At 43.0% G+C, this 23,173-nt stretch overlaps 1 protein-coding gene across 5 annotated transcripts; it reads right to left on the minus strand.

Annotated features, from left to right (window-relative positions):
• Positions 1–756: 756 nt before the first annotated feature.
• zbtb7a (zinc finger and BTB domain containing 7a) lies at positions 757–22,661 on the minus strand. Of its 5 annotated transcripts, none has more exons than XM_026345937.1 (4): positions 22,555–22,661; positions 12,509–13,068; positions 10,743–11,632; positions 757–8,777 (listed from the first exon to the last, which is right to left on the minus strand). In XM_026345937.1, exons 2-4 carry the CDS (start codon positions 12,992–12,994, stop codon positions 8,342–8,344), a joined length of 1,812 nt encoding a protein of 603 aa, XP_026201722.1. In that variant the 5' UTR covers positions 12,995–13,068; positions 22,555–22,661; the 3' UTR covers positions 757–8,341. The 5 variants fall into 5 exon arrangements, with proteins under 5 accessions (XP_026201722.1, XP_026201721.1, XP_026201723.1 ...); XM_026345936.1 differs by having other exon boundaries at positions 12,509–13,072; XM_026345938.1 differs by lacking the exon at positions 22,555–22,661 and adding an exon at positions 21,631–21,680 and having other exon boundaries at positions 12,509–13,072.
• Positions 22,662–23,173: the final 512 nt, after the last annotated feature.

The raw sequence follows: 23,173 nt of genomic DNA on the forward strand, positions 1-23,173 counted from the left end.
ACTGCACGCACACACACATACACAGACACACACGCACACACACACAGGAGCAGTGATGTGTGACAGCAACATGAGGATCAAATCATCATAACAGTGGTAACACTGCCACCTTCTGGTTCGTGTAGAGAACTGGCTTATCTTAACTGGTTGCACTATGTAGGTATATGTATCAGAGAAATCCCATTTCATGTAAACATGTCAACTTTAAGTAATCCTGTATATGTTATGACAAAGGTAACATACTTTTGGGAGCTTTAATTGCTTTGTCACTGAGATTTTAAATACCGACTTCACTCTCATTTAAGGCGTTTCTTTGGCTACTTCTTGATTATTACAAGTGAAAATGTTCTTTGAAAAGACGAATTGTACATAGAATACTACTGCCAACAGAAAACAGACTATGGTGATTATTGTTAAAAGCCTGTGTTATAGTAAATTCCATATATTAGTGTAAGAGACAAAATTATCCACACAAAACATTGTAACCATTGTTTTTAATAGAAAGATTTTATATTCTTTAAACCAGACAACCAGATGCCAGACATTTTTGGATATAATAAAAAAAGAACAGAACAAAAAAAAAAAAGACACAAAAAAATGGAATTATATGGTTTAGATTGTGTGGATTTAGTGGTCTCATATACAATATAATTTATTTTTGTCGCCAAAAAGTGCAAATTCTCCACAAGAATCACCCTCACCCCCTCCTTCCCCCTGCAGCTTCCAACAGATATGAATTGGCAGAGTGCTATGCTAAAAAAAAAAAAAAAAAAAAAAAAAAAAAGGTGTCATGACAAAGAGGGTTATTTAAAAAATAAACACACGTTAAGTCACGTTAGGGAAGAAAACGGCTGCTGCACTCCGTGGGTTGAAACGCTGGATGATGTTGCACATTCTGGCCACAGTCCGTTCAATTAGTGATGTCACAGCAGGTATTCTGCCTTTGGGATACACGTGCACAGAGTGGGTCTGTGCTGAGATGTGACTGGCATGAAAGTTTGAACTCACAGAGGGAAGTGAAGCAACAGTTTTCTGCGAAACGTGACTAAGTGTGTGAAGTTGAATGACACTTCCTGATTTGGGAACCGGGACATATCGTATCATCTGAAAGTGAACATTAGAAAGAAAGAAAGAAAAAAAAAAACTCTGCAAAGGAATTTCATAATGATCACAGTTACAAATCAATCTATTATAAATAGCCTATTTGTTTCTCCCAAGTTAAACCATTTACAGAACTATAAATTTACTGAATGCTTATTATGATCAATATTATTCTTTCTGCTCTACTGCAGTAATCTTGATTTGACATAGATGTTAATCCCAAAAACAAAACAAAAAAAAACCTTTCCTGTACTGATTTGCAAAAGTGCATGATGGTCATTTGGCCATTTCATCTGTTCGTCTGTGTTACTCATTTAAGCTCTATGTGGATACCAGATCCAACCTTTAACTACACAGAAAGGGCATTATTGTAGACAAAGAGATTCTGCAGTGGATACAACACTGCATGTTTAACATTCAGCACAGCTAGCCTTCTCAGAAAGCTTTGCAATTGTTACAGGTTTCTTTTTAAAGAAAAGGAGTCTCCCAAAATGAGCTCGAATGGCCTTTCTCCCAACAAGATCTGAGACAGTGAGCAGAGAGCAGGTAGGGGGTAATCTGTCCCGTACACCCCTCTCCACACGCCATTGTGTGACTATGCAATAAGCTGCATATAACAGGTGGTAGCATAACAGAGATGTGTTTGTTTATGTCCAGATAAGGTGGCAGTTTAAACCACCTTCAATCCACATACCAAATATTCAAGTTTTTTTTCTGTTTTTTTTTTTTTCCATTTTCATCATATTGTATTTTTTTGCATTTAAATAATCATCTGCACTGAGAAAACAAACAAAAAACATCATCAACAGGAATAACAAAATACCAACAATAGTGATAACTTTAAAATAAAAGCACACAAAAAAATCAGGATGGCCTTTCGCAAAGTGCTTTTGTTACAATCGCAGAAGCTGAAAAAAAAAAAAGGCAGTTGGATAGCAGTACACCGGGGGCCTTTTGATCCGGTCTGTCACACAGTAGAGGGATAGTGAAGCTTTGGACAGACTAACTGAAACAACCAACTGCAGAATATTGACTATTACTTTCTGTCGTCTCCAACTCGCACGCTTTACATCTGCCAAAAACTCCAAAGTGGGAATCACAGTATGAAGTTATGGAATGTATCCTAAATTGGTTTAGGTGGCTAAAAACTGAAACCGTCTCTTCCTCCAGACCCCAACCAATCGCTTCTCCCTCCCTTCTTCCCTGCCGAATCCCCTGCTGAGGGTGTGTGATCTTTGATCAAAGGCCAGTCGGCAGGAAAGATGTAGACTGAGTCTGGAGAGAAGAAGAGCACTGGGAGAAGAGAACATACACGCCTCCTCTGCGCCTTCCCAACCCCTATCTCCTTTCAAAAGTGTTACAGTCTGACTATTAAGACTAAATCTCCAGTGCCTTCCCTCCCTCCGACAAACAATTCAATCGATATTAAATGGAGAAATACACCAGTCACAGCAATTACAATGAGGAAGCTGTTCCTGCTTTCAATCTTCTGGGGACTATTATGTTAAATATTGCTACGAACAAGCAAAGCAAAAAACTTGGAGGGTGATCAGACATACCACAAACTGAGCAGACACTGAAACCAATGCATAGCAGTGTATTTTCCACCTGAGTAGTACTTACATAGAGACAAAAGAGATCAGCAACATTCTCCTTGTTGCAGTTTCCCAATGTGAAATCTGAGGTGACCTCCTTTGTTTTACAATTCTTGTCATATTGTGGCAATGCAAATTATAACAGCTTAGAGGACCAACACTGAACCATGGCTCAGCAAATAGTCTGTCACCTGGGCTTTCTAACCTCATCCCTGAAAACAACATCCACCCTACCCTACCACTCATCATAATTCCCCTCCCTGTATGCCAACCTTTCTTCCCCCAGAGACCGAGAAAGACTCCAAGTGCAAACTGTCCCCACATGGCTGAGAGCAGCCAACAGACAGCAGCCTGCCTCTCTAAAGGACCCAGGGCTGTCTGCGTAGGTGCCAGAGCCATGCTGCGCATAGTGCCATACTGCATATGCTGCGCTCAGCTTGCTGTTCATCAAGAGCCTGATGGAAAACATAAAAAAAATAAAAAATAAAAATCAGGTGTGCAGCAAAATGACGAAGCAAAGAAAACAGTCCCCCTTTCTGCTGCCACAAATCACCATAATAACAGTCAGCCTGTCCTGCTTTCTTTGATTATTTACAGTTCTCATTATTATCATAGTTGTTGGTCATCTTTGTTTTATGGCCTTTTCAGATAGATGCATCAAAAATCTTTGATAACAGCTAAAAGGAAAAAAGAAACACATCAAGGTCAGTTTTTGAAATCACTTTCTATGAAGTTGTGAGACTCTCCTGATGTAGCCTGTGTCAGCTTAACCTTGGTCTGGGGCTGAGGCTGGGGACACACCAGAGCTGGAGCCATAGAAGCTGATAGAGACACAGCTCTAATCTGGTGGATAGCAGAGAGACGCTATTATAGACATTTATAATTCAAGTAAAGCTTAAACAGCTAAATGGTCAATTACAGTACCAAACCAATCTATTTTTACAATTTGAGATATGGGCAAAAGAGAAGATAACAAGAATAAAGTTTGAAAATTAAAGAAACAAACAAAAAAAAAAAAAACAGAGAAGGTCTAAGTTTTCTCAATCCCTGCCCACTTAAGGCACACTGTGGCCCATGATGTTGCATTGCCCACCTGGTGGGAATGAGCCTCAGCCCCACACTGCACAATACGACTGCCTGGAAATAAAAAAACAAAAACAAAAAAACAACAGCCTTAGTGCTGCTCAGAAAAGGCCACAAAGTCCCACTCTGTTTCATTTAGAGAATATTTCAATTCAGTCCAAATGAAGAAAAAAAAAATGAAAAAATCCAAATCAGTGATGACCACAAACAGTGTTAAACAATATTTTTCACTATTATTTCACAATAGTATTCATGATCAGTAGACTGAACATGCAGCAAATGTTCATACAATCCAAATAATTTAAATCTCTGGCATTAGCACACGGTCCATCTCAGCCATCAGAGCAGGACCAACTCAAATGTCTCAAAGGTTTTTGGACAGGCTTTGCTACTTTCTAGGATCCTAAGCATTTCTTAATATTAAGATGAGCAAATATGATTAGCTGTTATCTCCGTTTCTAGTTACCATCAAAAGCTGCATCCACAATCTCTTTATTTAGATTTAACAATAAAAACTCTACTAATCCAACATTATATTGATAGCTTAAAATGTCCAATGACTTGAATGCAAGCCATTTTCTCCTTTGGTATTTGTTGCTGTTGGACGTCTGTATATTTCTTAATACACTGTACATGATTACTTCTATGGAGGGGTTGGATGGACTCTTTATGAGACCACTGAGTATTAACCACACTGCTCTGAGCTCATGGAAACTCGCAGGCCATTCTGAGGTCACCTGCCCTTCTCCCATAAGCAGGACAAGGACATTTAACATTAGTGCAAACTTTTGCTCTCGCAGCTAAAGCACCATTTCCAGTGCTATCAGGCTTTATATCCATAACCCCCACCCAAGCACCCATTTACCCCACCCACCTGGCACAGCAACCCAAAACCACGACCCCAACCCATGCACACACCCACACATACACACATACACACACACAGCCATGTAAAGTTGTTAGACAAAAAATAGCTGTTGCACAATGTGTTATTTCAGGGAAAAATGACTGAAGATAGACAGAAGAAAACTATACATCCTTTGAGCCTTTGATTCTATTGTCCACAAGGATACAAAGAGTGAGAGAAAGCCAACTCAAGTAAATATGTGCATGGTTCTGCACACATTTCTGCATATATATTCAAGAGTAGGGCATCTGTGTGTAGCTTAGTCAGGGAGGCCCAGTCTGTATAAATTATAGACATACTTTCAATCTCTCCAGTCTACAGAAGACAAAGAGTGAGGGGAAAAAGCTTTGGTTCATCAACAAACAACGTAAGACTTTTAGTAAATGTTAAGGTCCAACAAAACATATGTTTCGGGTCTTCTTGCCACAGCAAGACAAAGTGGGTTTAAGACATCCATATCAAGTACCACTATACAGAGAGATCATAAACCAGGTAGACATACTCAGCTTGCATTGGTCTGCCAATGGGAGTAAAATTGTGCAATAATAAACCCCATCTTTATCATAACGCAGAAACAAAAATAGAAACTAAAACTCTCAAGACCGAGCCAACACCTGACAATGTCCAACAAGGGTAAACACAAAGTTATGCAAATCTGCACCAAGAGAGCTGTAAAGTAAGCAACTGCCCGATGAGTTGTTTTACAATATGGTATTTTCGCTTCTGTGGTACCGTAGGCCTATTATCACTGTGGTTCCTCAGAGAACATGTGTAGTTATGAGAGGAGCTGGTGAACAGATGGGGTAGACACAAAGTTTGTTTATCCAAGACTGTCCTGAGACCCTCCAGCCTGCCAACCAGCAATACATGCTTGTGCACATGCACGCAAAAAAAAAAAAAAACCCTGCGTGCATACATGCACGGTGACCTTTCTTTTCGTTTGCCTTCACTTTCTATCCCCTTATTTAAAATTAAGACCTAAAGATAACCGACTAGATTTCTTTTGAACAACTAAATTCAAGTGCAATCAGTTACATGGATTGATTTCATCTTTTGTTAAGGTCATTCAACACCTTTGTATGTGAACCTGGCTGGCTTCTTCTTTAGAGATCTGGATTTGTACATTTCTGGTAATAATAATAATTCTATTTTATATTGTATTTATGTTTATATTCATTTTTTTGGCAGCTTGTGGTTGAGTAAAACCAGTGAAGGAGCTCACTTCGCCATTGTGAACAGAAGAAGGGACTGATCTCATTTACAACTGGTTTGTTTCAAAGTACCCGTTTCGTTGACAAAGGTGCCCTCTTCAGTAACAAAGTGCATTCATAACCTGCTTCTTTCCAAATAAGGTGCAAAATGACTGAAAGCTGAACTACAGCACTACTCCGGAAATTACAGGGGTGGGGACACTTAATGTCATGCGTGTTCTCTTCTTGACTGAAATGCTTAATGTGCTTGTAGGTTGGAAAGTAATATAGGATTTGGAGTACAAAAACACAGCTTGGATATTTGAAGAGTAACAAATCAACAAGTATGGAGTCACTGGCAATATTCAAACAGATATGTTTGATCTGGTGTTTTCCCATTTTCTACGGGATACCTGAACTCGGTGAGTGTGAGAGTGTGTGAGCAGCACAGAAAATGCATCGGGGCTGGCAGCTCAGGGTGCATGTTTGAACAGGCTGTGGCTGATTCACACAGTGATGATGTGGCCAGAGGGACCCTGGCTGCCACACACACACACACACTAACACACACTCAAACACATATATGCGTACAAACACACGTACATTTAAACACACTCCCGCTAAACTGCCAGCACCAGGCATCCTACCCATAGTTACACCAGGCTCTAATATAATAATATCCCCTACAGGCTGGTTTGCGGGTATTAGAGGACTACAGAGGGAGAGAGAGGCAGAGAAAGGGCCTGATTTGATCCCCTCCTGCCTGGAAACGTGGCTGAGCTGGGGGAGATTATTTTTTGGAATGCAACAGACATTGTGAGATCCCTCTCCCCTTCTCTTGTTCCCCTCCCCCATCAACCAGCTGCAGCTGTGCTCCTATTGGCCTCACAACTTGGACAGGTATTTATTGCTCTCTTCATCACACAGGTTGCCTCATGGTTGTGTGGTCCCTAGGGCAAAAAGAATGGAATAAGCATGATACATAAACCTCATCTCAGTCCCTCTCTACTGTACATCAGCCCACTTTCTTTAAATATACCTCTCTCTCACTCTGTTGGATATCTTTAGTAAAGCTGTGCAAACATAGAAAAAAAGGTGCTCATCTATCTCGCCTTCGTACTCTTTGTCACTCTCTCACTCAGGCTCCCTGCCATTCCTTTAACCTGCAGTTGGTTAAATGCTACCCGCGCCTTGTAACACAAGGACAGATTCCGAAAAACTGCACAAATTAAGCACATTCATTCAATCGACCTCCTCATCCTTTGGGCAGGAACTATACATCTCAAGTGTTAAGTTTAGGACAATAGGGTGACTGGGTGATGGTTTTTGTTTCTTCAAACATTCATACTTTTTTTTTTTTTCGTTCACCCACAAGCTTCACTCTGTGAGAAATATGACATCAAGCCTAAAAGGAAAAACCCGATTGGTAACTACACCTCAGCATAAAGAGGGGACCAATGTCATATCACCACCTGCCGTATATACATGTATACAATTATAAAGTGTCAAGTACCCGAAGCAGTCAACAAAAAGGAACAACGACAAAAAAAATTAAGACAAAAATCAAAACAGAAATTCTGAAATTGCAAGGTCGTGAGGGACAAGAGGCAACATAGTCAAGCATAGTCAAACAGATACATTGACAATGGTAGTGCTTCAAAAACACAAACTCTCCACCCCTCGTTCTCCTTAGTCCTGCATCTGATGAGCCCCCAATAAAGTGGATTCGACTCACCATGAATTTGTTTTTCAATAAGACAAACCATAGATTCTTAAAATGCATTTTGTAGAGTAAGTAACACTTCAATCAAACCCTTGTCTGATTCTTTCTGGAACATTTAAAGAGAAAAAAAAATGTTGCATCAAAACTGTGGTGAGTTTTCCTTGCATATGCCATATTGTGGAAATGTTGTTTCTATGGTAACTGTACATTTCAGACCTGCAAAAGAATAGAAAAAGACTTGTTTTTTTACTGGGAGGATTTGTCCTCGCTTCACCCGTACAGCAGCCAGAAGGTGCTTGACAGACACCTTGCTTAGAGCTTGAAGGCTGTGAGGACAAAACCAATAAAAATCTAAATCAACTGCATAGTTGCTCAGTTTCTTTATATCTATCATACATTTGCCTAAGCACATATGCCAACGTATAAAATCCCTAATATTATAAAGAAAAAAATGGCCCAGAAAGTGGACGCCATGGGTGCATGATTTGAAGCGTTCTTTGCTCTTTAACAGACTCAAGTGCTTGTAAGTCTACTCTGTTCCCTAAAGTAAAGGAGAAAGAAATATAAAGATTTGATTTCTGTGACACCCTGATTTGGTTTATAGAGGAATAGTTAGTTGTTTGTTGTTTTTTTTTTTAAGTTTGCCTTTGCATGTGTTTTCTCCTCTCTGTTCACTCGCCTGTCTCACAGGTAGTGCAGAGTGACTATAGTGTTCAGCAGTGTCCTTGTTGCCCCTGCAGTCTCAGGGCCCTGCTTCCCCTGCCAACTCCTGCAGCTCAGGACTGTGTGCATGGGCTCCAGCTACTCCCTCTACCTCCACTGCTGAGGTTGCCTCAGACCGCCGCCGTCCCCTTGCGGTACGAGGCGCAGATCCTGTGTCAGAGCTGGGGCTGAGCAGGCTCAGGGGGGCCTCAAGGAGCCCTGGCTCTCGTACCCGAGGCTTTCGGCCTCGACGAGAGGGGACACCGTTGCAGCCGTCCTTCTTGAGGTGTCGGTGCAGGTGATCCGAGCGCACAAAAGTCTTAAAGCAGCTTGAGCACTGATAGGGGCGCAGGCCGGTGTGTACGCGCATGTGGTTCTTCAGGTCATAGTTGTGAGCAAAGGCGGCTCCACATTGCGTACACAGATAAGGCTTCTCTCCTGTATGCTTCCGCATATGAACCTTGAGCTTGTCCTGCCTGGGAAGGAGAAAAAGAACAGCACATCAGAATCCACAGACTAAAAAAAAAACAGATGCATTAGATCATCAGCCCATTTGAATGCACGGTATGAGGTTCAGGTTATCATTACAGCCTAACTAATCAAGTTATGTAATATCATAAATACATACTTAACTCTAAACATATTATTCATTCTAACATGCACCGTGCACAGCACTATTTAACAGCCAGTGTTTGGAACCCACATTGGGATTATCCTGTGAAGGCAGCCAGACCAATAGAGCCATATACTTTACATTTTTATCTGTGTAAATGCATTCAAGAACCCTGTGGAGTGACAAGAAGGCTCAATGTTAATTGTGTCAAGATTCCATTGATGTTGTTTTTTTAGTGACTGACTGTGAAGACTTTATAGTTTTCTGCAGCTCAACAATTCCAAAAACTGTTATTGTGAAGTAGTAATAACATATAATCCCCACAATATCATAAAGCTCATGTTTTGATTGAAACGTGTAGGTGTCACCTCTAAACAAATCAAAAACCTGCATGCTTATAATAATTTACGAGTTCTACAATAATTACCCTGTGGTCAAAACAAGACCAAACTATGACGCGAAACCTCTAAATCTAGCGTCATCAAATTATATCTTGGAATGTTTTTTTATACTCCGATGATATATTGCTCACTAAACTTTATCAGTCTTCCTTGGCCTTCATCTGACTCTTATCCCACCCTTCCTCCCCCTTTAGCCCTTACTACTCTCTGTAGGTCCCAAGCTCTTAAATCTCCTAACCCTTCTGTACCTGGGCAGAGGGCTCCTAAACAAACAAACTCCTTTTCGACACACATATACACATGCACACACACATGCCATGTAAGTGGATTAGTTGTCATACAAGTAAGCAAATAAACCCACTGCAACCCTTACAGGTCTGTACAAACGGTGTTCCAAATATAAGAAATGAACCAAGAAATGTACATTAGTGAGGAGAAACGCACACATGCACACAGGCCAAAGCTTTGGAACAAAGTGGCACACTGACAGGTGAATTATTTAAAGGACAGGAGTGATTTATTACCATGTGAGGCACACTCTTAACCCTGATCAAACAGGATTAAGATTACAATACCCCCTTCCCACTGCTGGTCAAATTTAGCTAGAAGGCAAATTCAAATGTTTCTTCCCTACCTGTCATGCCAACAGAGGTTCTGGGTATTTCTAGCCTACTGCATCTATTTCTAGCACCGGTCCACTGATTAATTAATTAAAGGAATGATTTCAAGGAAAAGGCAGGACTCCTCAATACAAGGAAACCCTGTGCACTCAAGTCTCATCCTGTAGACTAGCCACCTTTATCTGAGCGGCACATGGCGGATTTCATTAGAGAGGTAAAGGAGGAGCGACAGAGAGAGAGAGAGAGAGAGAAAGAGCGAGGAGGGGTGGTGTGACAACTGTGCCTTGGGCAATAATCAACATAACCAGAGATCAAAAGTTCAAATTACTACATTGGAACACATAGAGCACCAACCAGGGCCTAAAACCCCCCTCTGTATCAGAACAGAGCACTTTATAGCAGCCCTCCACTAGATAACACCACCATGGCACAGCCTTCTTTTATAGGGCCCCTGTGTCAAAATTCCAGGACTTTGCTATGAAGGCTGTCATAATAAAACAGACCTTTATGACCACCTGACCCCCTCACTTAGAGCTGGAATTCATTACACGTTGTTATGAATATGATTTGGCTATAATGTGACATTGAATCTAAAACATGTTAGAGTTCAGACAACCCATGATCAAGGTAAACATTTAGATTCACAAACTATGCTGCCTCCTTAATGCAAAGTTAAGGTGGTTAGTGCTAATACTCCTGCTCTTGGCTTTGTGGTGTTTCCCATTGCTGGTCGGTTTGTCTACAGTACCAAGTCCAAGACTGTTAGTACATGTGACATTGGGTAGTTACTTTATTAATTGGGCTTACCTGGTAAAGCGCACTTTGCAGATGGCGCATTCATAGGGTTTCTCTCCTGTGTGCGTTCGAATGTGGCGGGGTAGCTTGCCTGCTCCTTGAATGACCTTGGAGCATATGGGGCACTTCTGGAAGGCCTTAGAGCGCATTTTCCTCTCTCCTCCACCTCCTCCACCCCCGCCACCTCTCTCTGCAACCCCCCTGTCTCCTCTCCCTCCTCCTCTGTCTTGGCCTATACTGCCCCGTGATAACCAGAGCTGCGGCACTCCCTGTGCTACAGCAGCAGAAGCTGTATCCTCGTGCTGTGTGCTGTTAAAATAATTCAAGTAAAATTCCATGTCGGGGCTGTCCCCATCTCCTTGTTCCTCCCCAGTCGTTGCACGCTCCTTTTGTCTTTCGATGGAGTCCATCATCTGCTGCAGGAGAGCACTAGCTGAACCCCTCTCCCTTGCTATCACCTCTCTACTTCCATCCTCTACCTCTGTCTCCTGCCCAAGCCTAGACTCAGGGGGTAGGAAGAAGTGGCCATTTTGAGATGGAGAGTAGTAAGATGAACCCAGGGTTGCTCCATTTCCTTGCACTGTATCACCATCCTCCTCTTCCTCCTCGTCTTCATCCTCTTCCTCTGGCTCCTGTGTGGGGGCTTGGGCCAATGCAAGGGCTAAGGGGGAATAGTACTCTCCAGGGCCACCGGGTGCCCCATTGCTGGGGCCATTGCCGTGGTTAAAGTGCAGGTGTGTAGGCAGGTCCCTGAGCTCTGGCGTGCTGCAGCTGCTGCTCCAGTGTGCCCCTCTCTGGAAGTACTCCAGGTACTCCCGGGCCCGCACCTGGTTCCCCTGCTCCCTGCCTCCCCTGCCCTTTCCCTCCTCATCTTCATCTTCATCTCTTTGCTCACTGCCCGCCTAGTGAAACATGATGGGGAACAAATGAGTGAAGGAGAAAATAAAAGTCAATGTAAGTTTGCAAGAAAAAGAAGTATATTAGAAAAGTAGAGAAGAAAAAATTACATTTTAAAAATCACATATATACTGTGAGGCTATAGGGCCTAGCTACATAAGCATGTTAGAATGAGCACCTAGAGGCTCAGTACAGAGACTCATCTATGTTTACACTGTTTATATTCAGAAACTCTTTACCACATCAGTCAGTGTTGTCAAGACTTTTTGGCTTGTTAAGAGAAGCAAACACGTGCTGATATGACAATACATAGCTATGAGGCCATCAACCACAATAATACAGGTTAAGACCCTTTGACAATGAACATTCGCGGGCCTGTATTGGTCTTTGACATGCCCCGCATGATGTGATCACTGTGATTGCAGTGAAACCTAGTTGTGGTTATCTCATGATGTAGAGCATTATGTAATCAGATACAGCATATCACAACACATAATTGGGTTGAAGTGTAACTGTGATATGCTATGTGTGTAGGCTTAATAAATGTTAAACTAACCCTAAGGCTGCGGATGTGCATGGGGATAGTGAGACAGACTCATAATGGTTATGGTGTAAGCTTGACTATGTAGTATTTAGTAAGTATTTATGTAAGTAAAATACAGTTATCATATGGCCAGATACCTTATTCCCTAAATGGTCGAACCCAAGATTTTGAGCGAGTTACTCCAGTTCTGCAGCTTATATTGTCTGTGTACGGCTATGACTCATTAAATTCACACTTACAAGTTGTTGATTATTGTGTCATTAACTCATAAATACAAGGCAGATGAAATTAAAGCTTAAATTTGTTTGAATTTTTTAGTTCTGTAATGATCGTGTACCGGCGGGGAGAGCACTTTGGTGTCTAGCAGGTGTGTACAGACGTCCTGGACAGGTGGGATTTCCAGGAGGCGTGCAGCGGCAAGGATTTCAGCTACACTACTGTGACTGACTGTCAATGTGGCTGTGTAGGCAAAGTCCAACAGTGCTCCCAGAGCCTCTGCTGCCACAAAGTCGATGTTGTATATGTTCTGCTGGTCAGCAGCAGCTCCTGAAGTGAAGAGCTTGTGGAAGTAGGAGCTGCAGGATGCCAGGACGGAGCGGTGAGCTGGGAACTCGCGATCCTGGGTAACCAGGAGCACATCACACAGCAGGCCACTGAGCCGCTGTTTGTTCAGGCTGCCCAGGATATCTGCACTGTGCTCAGGGAAAGGGATTCCCACAGGACCTTCCTCTGCTTCTCCTGCCCTTCCTCTCCATCCTCCACCTCCGCTGCTTGCTGTCCCCCTGAGCCGCCTCCCGCCTCTCCCACCGGCCCCTGACGACATCTTCCACCAGCCTGCCGCCGAGCCGCCTAGCACAGCCCCCACCCGCGTATCCGTCCTGCCGTCTGTCCGTCTGCCTGTCTGGGGAAGAAGAGTGGGATAGAGGGAAGAATTGGAGGGGAAAGAAAAAATAGGGAAATAATATATTAGTTCATGGCATGAAGATATTGAGATTGATTGGTATTGAGATTATTAATGCTTACTAATAATGGTAAGTAGTAAAAGTAATAGATGGATGATTTACCACACATATATATATATACCACCAGAATACTCTCCAGTACACCAAACCAAAAGTTCATGGTCCAGAAATTTAATTTGAATTATTACAGTGTACAGTTCATTACATACAGGGAATAGGAAAATGACAGAGATAAAAAAGATCTCAGCAAAATCTACAGAGTTGATGAAGGTTATGTCAGATTAGCATTGTAAACAACTCTAAAACAGACTTGGCCATCTGTTTTTTCCCCCTTTTATTATACATTATTTAGTCAAAAGTGTGCCTTTAAAATCACTGTAACCTACACAAATTATAAAAATAAGGATAAACTTGCTAAAACAAGTTGAAACTAGTGTAAGTGGTCTAGAACCCAGTATGATCCACCTTTGTAGCTGTGACCTTCACCCAAGTACACCATGTACTGATTTTTCCAGTCTCTTCATGAAATCTAAAATGATTCACTCGAAGAAGTCATATTTATTCATTAATATCGTGGTACAGCAATAACTTCACCACTGATTTTTCACACCAACACACTGCCTGTTTCTAAAGTGTGTTTTTATGTCCAGTGAATCAATATCAATATCCTTATGCCATGACGTGTTTCTTATTCCCAAAAAGGAAATAATGTTTTAATCTGTGATTTCCTGATGTGAAACCTCATTCTTCACAGTAAATGCTTTATGTTTGTGACATGTGTAAACTAATTAATTTGTAAACATTGTACTTTGTAAGAAGAGGCTCCCAAAAATACCCCAAAAAATACATAATCAGAAAAATAAAAACAATATCACTTATTTCAACTGAACTAACAAACCCTACATCTTAGAGTCTCCCAGGTAACTAGAAAGAGTCCATACAGTAACAACATTGGAGCATATCACAACTACTTTCAGCTGATTTCTGCTAGCTGCTAGAACAACAGGTGCATTAACAGATTTACAACTGAAAATTTGCAATAATGTAGTTTCTGATGAAAATGAATAAATAGTATCTCAAAACCATTTTGAATTTGTTTGGTCAAGCTCTTTGCATACAAATAAAAAAGGGTGGATGACTAAGTGAAGATGTTAAAGTACTACATGCAGATTATGTGTACAGGTGTCTGTGTGCCTGTCTTCTTATATACACGCCTACATCTATGGGTGCGCATGCACTCATTCGAGAAACCGAGTAAGAGGTCATGGAGGACAGATAGGCAGAGGGCAGTGGGGATCAGAGTGCATGCTGGGAGCTAGGCTGTGCAGCTTGTGCACTCTGTCTCAATCGACAGCAGACGAGAGGAGAGAGGAAGGTGGAGGAAAACGACGGGGATGGGGGCGGGGGGCTGCCAGAGCAGACCCTGTGGAAAAACTCCACAGGACGAGGAGGAGGACACGCAACAAGCTGAGAGGGAACAGTATTAAAAAGGGAGGCTGTCAATCCGGTCTGAGCTGGTTACCCCTCCCTGTACTGTGTGCCAAGTTTCAGAAAAGGCTGTCCCCTCGCTCACGTGTGGGGGGAGATTAAAATGATCGACTGAAGCCTGTGCAGTGGGAGGGGGGTTTCGGCAGAACAAGCCATCCTCGATTTCTCTATTAACATACTCACAGTCACATACACGCACGCAAGTACATACTGTAACATCACAGAGACATCAATAAAGCATGACACACACACACACACACACACACACACACACACACACACACACACACACACATAAACACACATATAGGAAATCCACCACTCTCCAATCCTCCATCTGCCAGGGAGACCCAGCAGGGGGTGAGGCCAGGGAAGGGTGGGTTGGAGGATTCACTAAGTGTGTTGCTCTCCACAAAAGCGAAACATTCACATGGCATTCCTTCAGATTGGCCCTCCTGGTATGTTTGTTTGCTACACCCCACTACCAAACCTGCCTAACCTGGCAGCCTCTCCCCTTTCATACCCGCTCACCTGTGTTCACCTCTCCTTCTCTCTCCTCTGTTATGTTCTGTCTGCACCTGTAAAAAGCAACGCCTATCGGTCTCCACCTTGAAATCTGGCAACATATCAGCTCTGGAGCAGAAGAAGGGAGCAGATGTTTGAAACCAGATGTTGGTTTCAACCTATCAAGATCGTCTAAATGGGTCAATATTCATTTTCATTTAGGTAAAACCTTATCATAAGTAGAGCATAGTGCTTTTACTCCACTGTTTCTTAATTCTTGCTGTGCGTCTCCTTTACTCAACTAAATTCTGACTGTCAGCTGACCACAAAGCCTCTGCAAAGACTGCCAATGTCTTTCACAAAGCTCTGATGAAAACAGACTGTTAGACATGGCCTGAGCAAATTTTATTATCATACCCCTCATCTGAATATGCTAAGGGAGGATGGCACAGGAGGCAGAGAGAGGGCACAGCGAGATGGGAGAAAGAGCTAAGAGAAAGGGAAACCGCATGGATACCAGTCACGTCCTTCACAGGTGGAAACAGATCTCTTTGAGCCCATCCAGACCCATGCCGACCTGCTTAATACAGACACACAGCACCTGCACTAGACCAGGCTTTGCTGCAAGCTTGTGTAGCACGTTATCCCCCGTACATACACCGCTGACCCTGGGTCACGGCTTTGTGGGGTAAAGACGCTGAGCTGAGAGGAGATAAAACACAAACACCCACACCCACATGCGTGCACGCACACACACAACAACACACACACACACACACACACACACACACACACACACACACACACACACACACACACACACACACACACACACACACACACACTCAATACAGTGCCAACAAAGCATGGAGGGACTACTCTGCATGCAGGAGCCACCTGTCCCTAAATAACCCACAAAGAGCACTAGGAAAGAGGAAACACAGCACAACAAACCTGATCCTGACACCTCCTCATGGCTTGAAACATTCCTTATCACTAATTCATGCCTGTGGGTGACAAAGCCCGCAGCCCAGCACAAAGCAGCGCAGCAGCTGTCCGTGTCCCTGGCGTTCCACTTCCAGGGAAAGGCCGTCTCTCAGTGCCCAGTTCGTGAGCACCCGTGCCTGCTTTGCAAGTCAAACAACCACTTCAACGCAGGACCCACCCATCCCATCCCATCCCCACCCTCATCACCTCCATCTCATTTGTAACATCCCTCTACCCCTTTCGATATATCTAAAAACAGCATGGACAGATATCAAAATTAAACTTCAGACACGAGGCAACCAGCGCCGGTCTTCCATTTTGCTCTTTCTTCAGTTGACTGTGCTGTGTGTGTGTTCTTAATATCTATGCCAGGACAGTCACACCCAATTTGCTTGTCATTCACAAACATGTTGACATCGTGCTGTGGTTGCAGTTAGTAAAAGAGGTTTTATTTTTCATGATATGCATCATCTGTTGAAGGACTGCTGAATTTCCACTCAAAGTATCTCTCTCTTTGGCTGACACATACCAGTCATTCCTAAACACAAAGGAACAAACTGTTAACCCTGTGCAACCTCAGATGTTTCTTAGATAGACAATGAAATAGCTTGCTGACACTTTTTTTAAGAGCAGTGCAAAACCATGTTTTTAAGATTTTACCAAGTTTTACAACAGGACCTAACTAAGTAAACTATTACTAGAATACCAAAAATGTAAGTTTTGTTATTGTTGTGTGTACTGTGCTTAATATTTCCAGAAATCTTCTCCCTTTGGAAGTTTCCTTTTATTATAAACTTTCAGTTTCTAGCGTCTTTAACTACACAAAATGCGATTGGCTGCTAAAATCATGCACAATTCAAAACGTCTGAGCAACTCAACTTTAAGAGTGAGCAGTCACGACAGACTGAATTAATAATCTCTTGAACCATAAATGTTATTTGAGCAAAGATGAACCACCTTTCAGTACTAAAATGCAGAGCTAGTCTTCATTTTATATCAAACACCTTGTTGTGTGTTATTGGTTTATTGCTTTAACAAGTGACGAATTCTATGAAGTTACTTCCAATTAAACCCAGCTGAAGATGTTATACATTCAGTGTCACTTTCTATCAGAATACTTATCTGTCAGAATACATGTATTATACAGCCACATATTTGTATTAAGATTACAGTGCAAAAGAAATCCAAACAAATCCAGAACTGGAAGCAATTGAAAAGCCTGGCTTATAGACAACAAGTGGAAGAATTTGGTTGGCCCTTTGTCTATGCTTCCCTGAGTCTTACTTTATCATTTCTCTTCCCTCCCCTGTCCTCATTTCACTGACTATCTCAACTGGCATTTATGGCAACAAACCTGCCTAGCCAGCCCTGCTGCAAGAGAATCACTTCATGCAGATCAAGAAGGTTCAAGGTTGAACCAAGTGAATACTGCCAGATAATCACAAAGAGGAGGGGGTGGCAGTTGAAGGGAAAATAGATTTTCATCTATTTATCATGGCCAAGTGACTCACTGCTGCCACAAGTGAAAGGAAACCTAATTGGTCATATTGGGAGCAAAGCAGGAAGAGGGCAAGTGTCTGATAAAACTGAAGTTGCAAGGGTTGGTCTAGGCCTGGCTGCTTTCACTACAAACTAACCAGGAAGTGGTGCCAAAACATGAAGCCAATGAAAAGGTAGTGGGTGAGGCAGGGCGTCAAACTCACAGGCTTGCTCGTAACTCCTGACTATATGGTGGCCAAGGAATTCAGCTCAGATGTCAATGATAAACTCAAGAGATGTCATTCACTTACCTGGCGTAACCTGCTTTAAAAGAGGAACAGCAACTGCTTACATGTTAGGCAAAGTTTAATGTGAGGAAGCTAGTAGGGGGTTTTATTATTTCCCATAAAAGGCCTTGTGTTGCAGGACAGCAAAGTAACTGCAAAAGTGTAATGTGCAGCTGCAACTTGCTGTACATACAAACTATGACACTGTCTGTGTCATTTGTCCCATTTTATGTTCTTCTTTCTCAGCTAGCAAATATCAAGAGACATTACTACATTTACGACTGCATTTAGAAAAATACCTACAGTTTTTCATGTTTTTTGACACAATACCAGAAGTCAGGTGATTCAATTATAAGGTAATTGGGTAACTCCTCGTTGTGTAGGCAAAATGAGGCAGACAACATATTGAAAACAACCTAATGATATTAATATAACAGCGTTAAATTCCACTTTGTATGTGATGAGACAACATACAAACAACTATAGCAGGCATATGTTTTTTTTTGTATTTACAGTGTTTTTGTGGTCAGTGCAGTGAAAAACACAAAAGTCAGTAAAGGTTATTGTAAATATTAAGTAAGTAAGAACTATATAAATGACAACATACTTTATTTTCAAGACAGTTTTGTGTTTCAGTAAATATTGCAGTGTCAAGTCATGAGCCTTATAACATGTTTTGGGAAAGTAGCCTTACTCAAGCTCCAGTGTAATAAAACCACATCTACCCTCCGAGTTCCTTTTAGCTTGAGTAACATGCCCTGACACTACCATGCTGCCAACCAGGAAGTGTAACGAAATCTAACACAAGGCTTCAGAAACGGTACTACACCCAACACAGCACTGTCCAGCAGAACCTAACTCTGCCAGTTGGTGAGTCCACAGGCCCAATGAGCCCTGGCTGCGCCACTCTGTGCATTTGTAGCGCAACAGGGAAAGAGGACTTCCTGTGAGTCTGTGGCAGGCGTGTAACAGAACCCGCTCTGTTATCAGATGACCAGCTCTCTGCTTGCTCGCTCTCTCTGTCCCTACTGTCTGACCCTTTCTCTCTCTCTCTCTCTCTCTTCCTCTCATCTGTCGCTCTCATCTCATCATTGCTCCATCGCTGTCTCAGACTCTGCTCTGCACAGTACCCACCACACCACCCACTTCCCATTTCCACTGCTGAAGAGGCAAAGCAGAACAGACCCACCCTCCCTCCTGTGTCTGGCCATCTCTTAATGCAACCCACCCATCTTCTCTCTTGTTTTATTCCAGACCAGTTCACTAAATCAACATGCGGACAGTGTCATACTGGTCACATAGTCCCTTCCTGATCAGTTGGCTTTTCTGTATAATTAAAATGGTCTCTGTGCTTATTGTTATCAATACAACAGTGTCAGTATGCTAACAAAAGCCTACCAGCATGGCCTAATTCATGTTTTTATAGTACATTAAAAGTGTAAAAACCACCACTTAACATATCACCAAGAGACATCATCTAACTCCAAAAGTGAGAAAATTAAAATTTTGTTTTATTGCCCACGAGAAAAACATCCTACCCTCTTCCTCTCCCACTTTAATTTGATCAGGTTGTATTGGCCTCTCCATAATAAATGTCCCAGAAGAGAACAGAAGAAGCCCCTTTACTTCCCCTAGACTTCAGCACAACAACAGAAAACAACAGAGAGGGGTCTGTCTGTCTGCCTTGCCAGGCTGGAAGCTGTGGTATACTGAGCAGCTGACCAGGGGAACCAAACATTAGGGGGAAGTGAAGCTGCATTCACCAAGGAAGAGTTTGATGAAAGATTTCAGCTGTAGGTAAATGTTCCAATGTATAGAGACAAACATAGAGAGATAGAATAGCAACACAGAAAGGACACCGTTTGGTAGATACAAAAAACTCCTACTGCTTCCAACATATAGACCACAGAAGCATCATCTGACCACCTAAACAAAACTCAGAACAAACACAATGACTGTTACATGTAGTGCATTGTATACAGCAAACATTTCACTTTAAAATAAATCCCCAAACTGCCACGGCGACATCACGCAACCTGTCTTCTCTGTCTGCCTGAACCTGCTAGTTTCAGGCCATAGTGGTGTAGGCACAAACATACAGGAATATCAAACTGTATTCAGCCTCACCGCCAAATTGATGGGTGGTGTCTTGGACCTGCCCACAGCCACTGAAGTCCCCTGCAATTCCCCTGAAGTCTATTGTTGGTAACACAGACGCACACGCATGCATGCATGTGTGCACACAAGTACACTCACACACAAACACATATGGCGTCCTAGTTTAACCTCTTGTTGGTATTTACTTGAACTAACTATACTTTTCTTCCATAGTGGTACCCTAGCAAGTAGCATAGAGGGTAGCATCAGGACAATATTTACTGTAACTAATCATTTCTGTGACATTGAAGTGAATAAAAAAAATGTCATCAACCTTGTCTGCCGCTGCCTGCTGAGAAGCATTCTGAACACTTTCCCAGCATTTGGGCGTCTTCATGTGCTGTGCTCGTCTTGTCCCCTCTCCATGCCCACACATTTAAAAAACGAGTTCAACAAGTATGCAAAGCCAAAAAATATGCATCTGGTGATCGGGCAAGGCAGCCCGGGTTCCTGTGAAGTCTTTAAACCACGAGCCACAAGCAAGCAAGCAGGACATGACAGGCGAGATCAGAATCGAATGTTCAATAAGAGTCTGGTGATGAAAGGGGGTGAGTGAACAGGGACGAAAAAATGTCATGAGACTGATTAATGTGAATAGCTGAGAAATACTGAATTCAATCAGCAAGTTATTTAGCATAGTGCACAAAGTTACTAGAGCTTAAATGTTATTTTAATATTGCATGGGCTTAGCTGGAGAAGCTTACCATACCAGGGAAATCTAGTTGTCACAAGATGTGTCACATATTCTCCTCTTCAGCAAGAAGAGATGTCACTTACCGAGGTTTCTCAAATAAACTGTTACTCAACACCCCACCTGTGCAGTACTCTGTCAGCTACCAGCCTCTCTACCACAGTCTAGCAAACATTTGATGCAGTGGTTTTTGTGGAATTACTTCAGCACCCCTCAAGAAGCAACACTACAGCATGTGCAACTTTCTTAATCTTTTTTTCACTCTAATTATAGCAGCACTATCACAGAAGTAGATGAAAACATAAAGATAATAATGTGCTTTCACAGGACAAACACAACATCGATGCACAATAAGCTTGCATGACCAGAGTGAAAAATATGTGGATAAAAAGTTCTGTGCAGCACCATACACTCAACTTTGACCTATTTGCCATCCTCTCCTTTATCTGCAAGTGGGTCAAGAACTCTGAACTCTAACCAGCCCCATCTCTCTCACTCTCCTTCACACACAACACGCTATAGTATTTATTTCCTCAGCTCCCCTCTCCTCTCAGTCACAGTCTAAAGACACAGTGTGTGCATATGAATGTTTTGGAGTGCTTACCAAATAGGCAGAAAATGTTTCCCTGGGCCCTATCTGTCTCCCCTGCCTGCCGGCCAGCTCTGGTGCCTCCGTCTCTGGGCAGGGCTAGAGCTTTACCAGACAGGAAACTTGCGAGTGGCCCTAGTAATACAGGCAAGCCCTTGCCTGATCCCACACAAACAGACGCCTAACACCCCCCCTCCTCCTCCTCACCACCACCACCACCAACCACTGCCACTACCACCCCACCCCCCTCTATTTTCAGCCCACAACTCAGCTCTGCATCCCCTTCTCTCATTGGCTTGACAGCTGCTCACTCACCACACCTCCTCGTTGGGATAGGCTGGCGGCTGTTTCCTTTCCTGGATGGCCAAGGGCAAGGCACTCTGGGATATGGAGTTCTAAAACCTCATTTGACCTGCTTTACAGTCCCCAGTGTAGACTACGAGTCCCAGCTTTCTCTGCCCTTACCACCCCCACTATCTCCAAGCCTGCTCTAACGTAAGCACTCAGGGCTGAATTATACACTACAGTATGTTGCTAGCAGGCTGCCAGGTATTAAAGTACAGACCAGCCATCAAATAGGGCCGAGCTTCGAATGAAAAAAAATAATAGTAATAATTCAGCCTCAACTGTCAGAGCGGTAACCAAACATCCGAGGTGGATTCATCAATCAGCTCACAATCTAGTGACAGTTCAGACACACTTACAACTCTTGACCTAAATTATTACTTATTCCTATTCTACACAGCCTAATGCCACTACAACATGCCCTGCGCACGCGACTTACCCTGCACTGACTATTTCAATCACCGCTGTCCCAAAAAGTTGTTGCTATTGCTTGTACATTGTCCAATAGAATTATTTTTGGTTCCTCCTTCCCCTAGTTTAATACCCCCCACCCTCCCTTGAGAGCCCCCATTCCCCTCCTCCTCCTCCTGTAAGTGCTTCCACCTGCCTGAAAAGTTAATGTCTTGAACACATCCTATAAACTTTATCTCAAGATTCCCCAGAGGTAAAGAGCAGTACAGAGGAAGTACTTTAGAAGGATGAAAAAAAGAGGAACCTTAACTAGGGACTACTGCTGCGACCCACCTCTCCTCTCTGGCCAACCCCCCCACCCTGCTCTCCTTTCTGTCCCCCTCCCTCATGCCTCCCTCTCTCCTCTCCTCCTCTGCCCTGCTCCCCTCTGGTCGACAGGCCCAGGGCAGCCAGCGGGGGGATGGCAGGGTGCCTTTAGCTCACCTGCGATGGCCGTGGTGGTGCTTGTTGTGGGTTAGCTCAGCCCTCTCCTCTCCTCCTCTCCGGAGCTCTCTCTCTCCCTCTTACTGTTGTGTAGCTTAAAGCCCCGTATGCGCTAACCAAGCAGCAGCAGATCAACTCAATTCCCTTCCTGGTTTCTGGAGGGCAAAGAGGTCCCTCCCTTTCTCTCTCTCACATTCACTCTCTCTCCCTCTCTCTTAAAGAAACAGCATTCCCCTTCTGTCTCTTTTCCCTCCTCCCTCTGTAAAGCAAAAGTAAAGTGGAAATTTCTTTGCACTGAAAAGTGGGCAGTTGTCAGTGTGATAAACTTAATCGGAAATTGCACAAATCATTAATCATCTTTAACCCCTGCCTCCCCGCTATATGGTTATAGAGTCAATTCCAATGTTTTCCTCTCTGGGCACTCAAATCTGTGGTCTAAGGTTAAACTAAGTTATAACTCTTGTCTTTTCTTACCCGCGTCATCTCTCTGTACTCCTTTCCTTTTCTATGTGAGTCGAGTCGCACCCACCCATCCTATTGCCTGAGGTCATGCTGTCCCACCCCAAATGCAAGCCTTGGCACATTCCAGCACATACAGTAGGGGCTGCCAGCAACCCCT

This window comes from Anabas testudineus, chromosome 4, assembly GCF_900324465.2.
Source record: "Anabas testudineus chromosome 4, fAnaTes1.2, whole genome shotgun sequence".
NCBI lineage: Eukaryota > Metazoa > Chordata > Actinopteri > Anabantiformes > Anabantidae > Anabas > Anabas testudineus.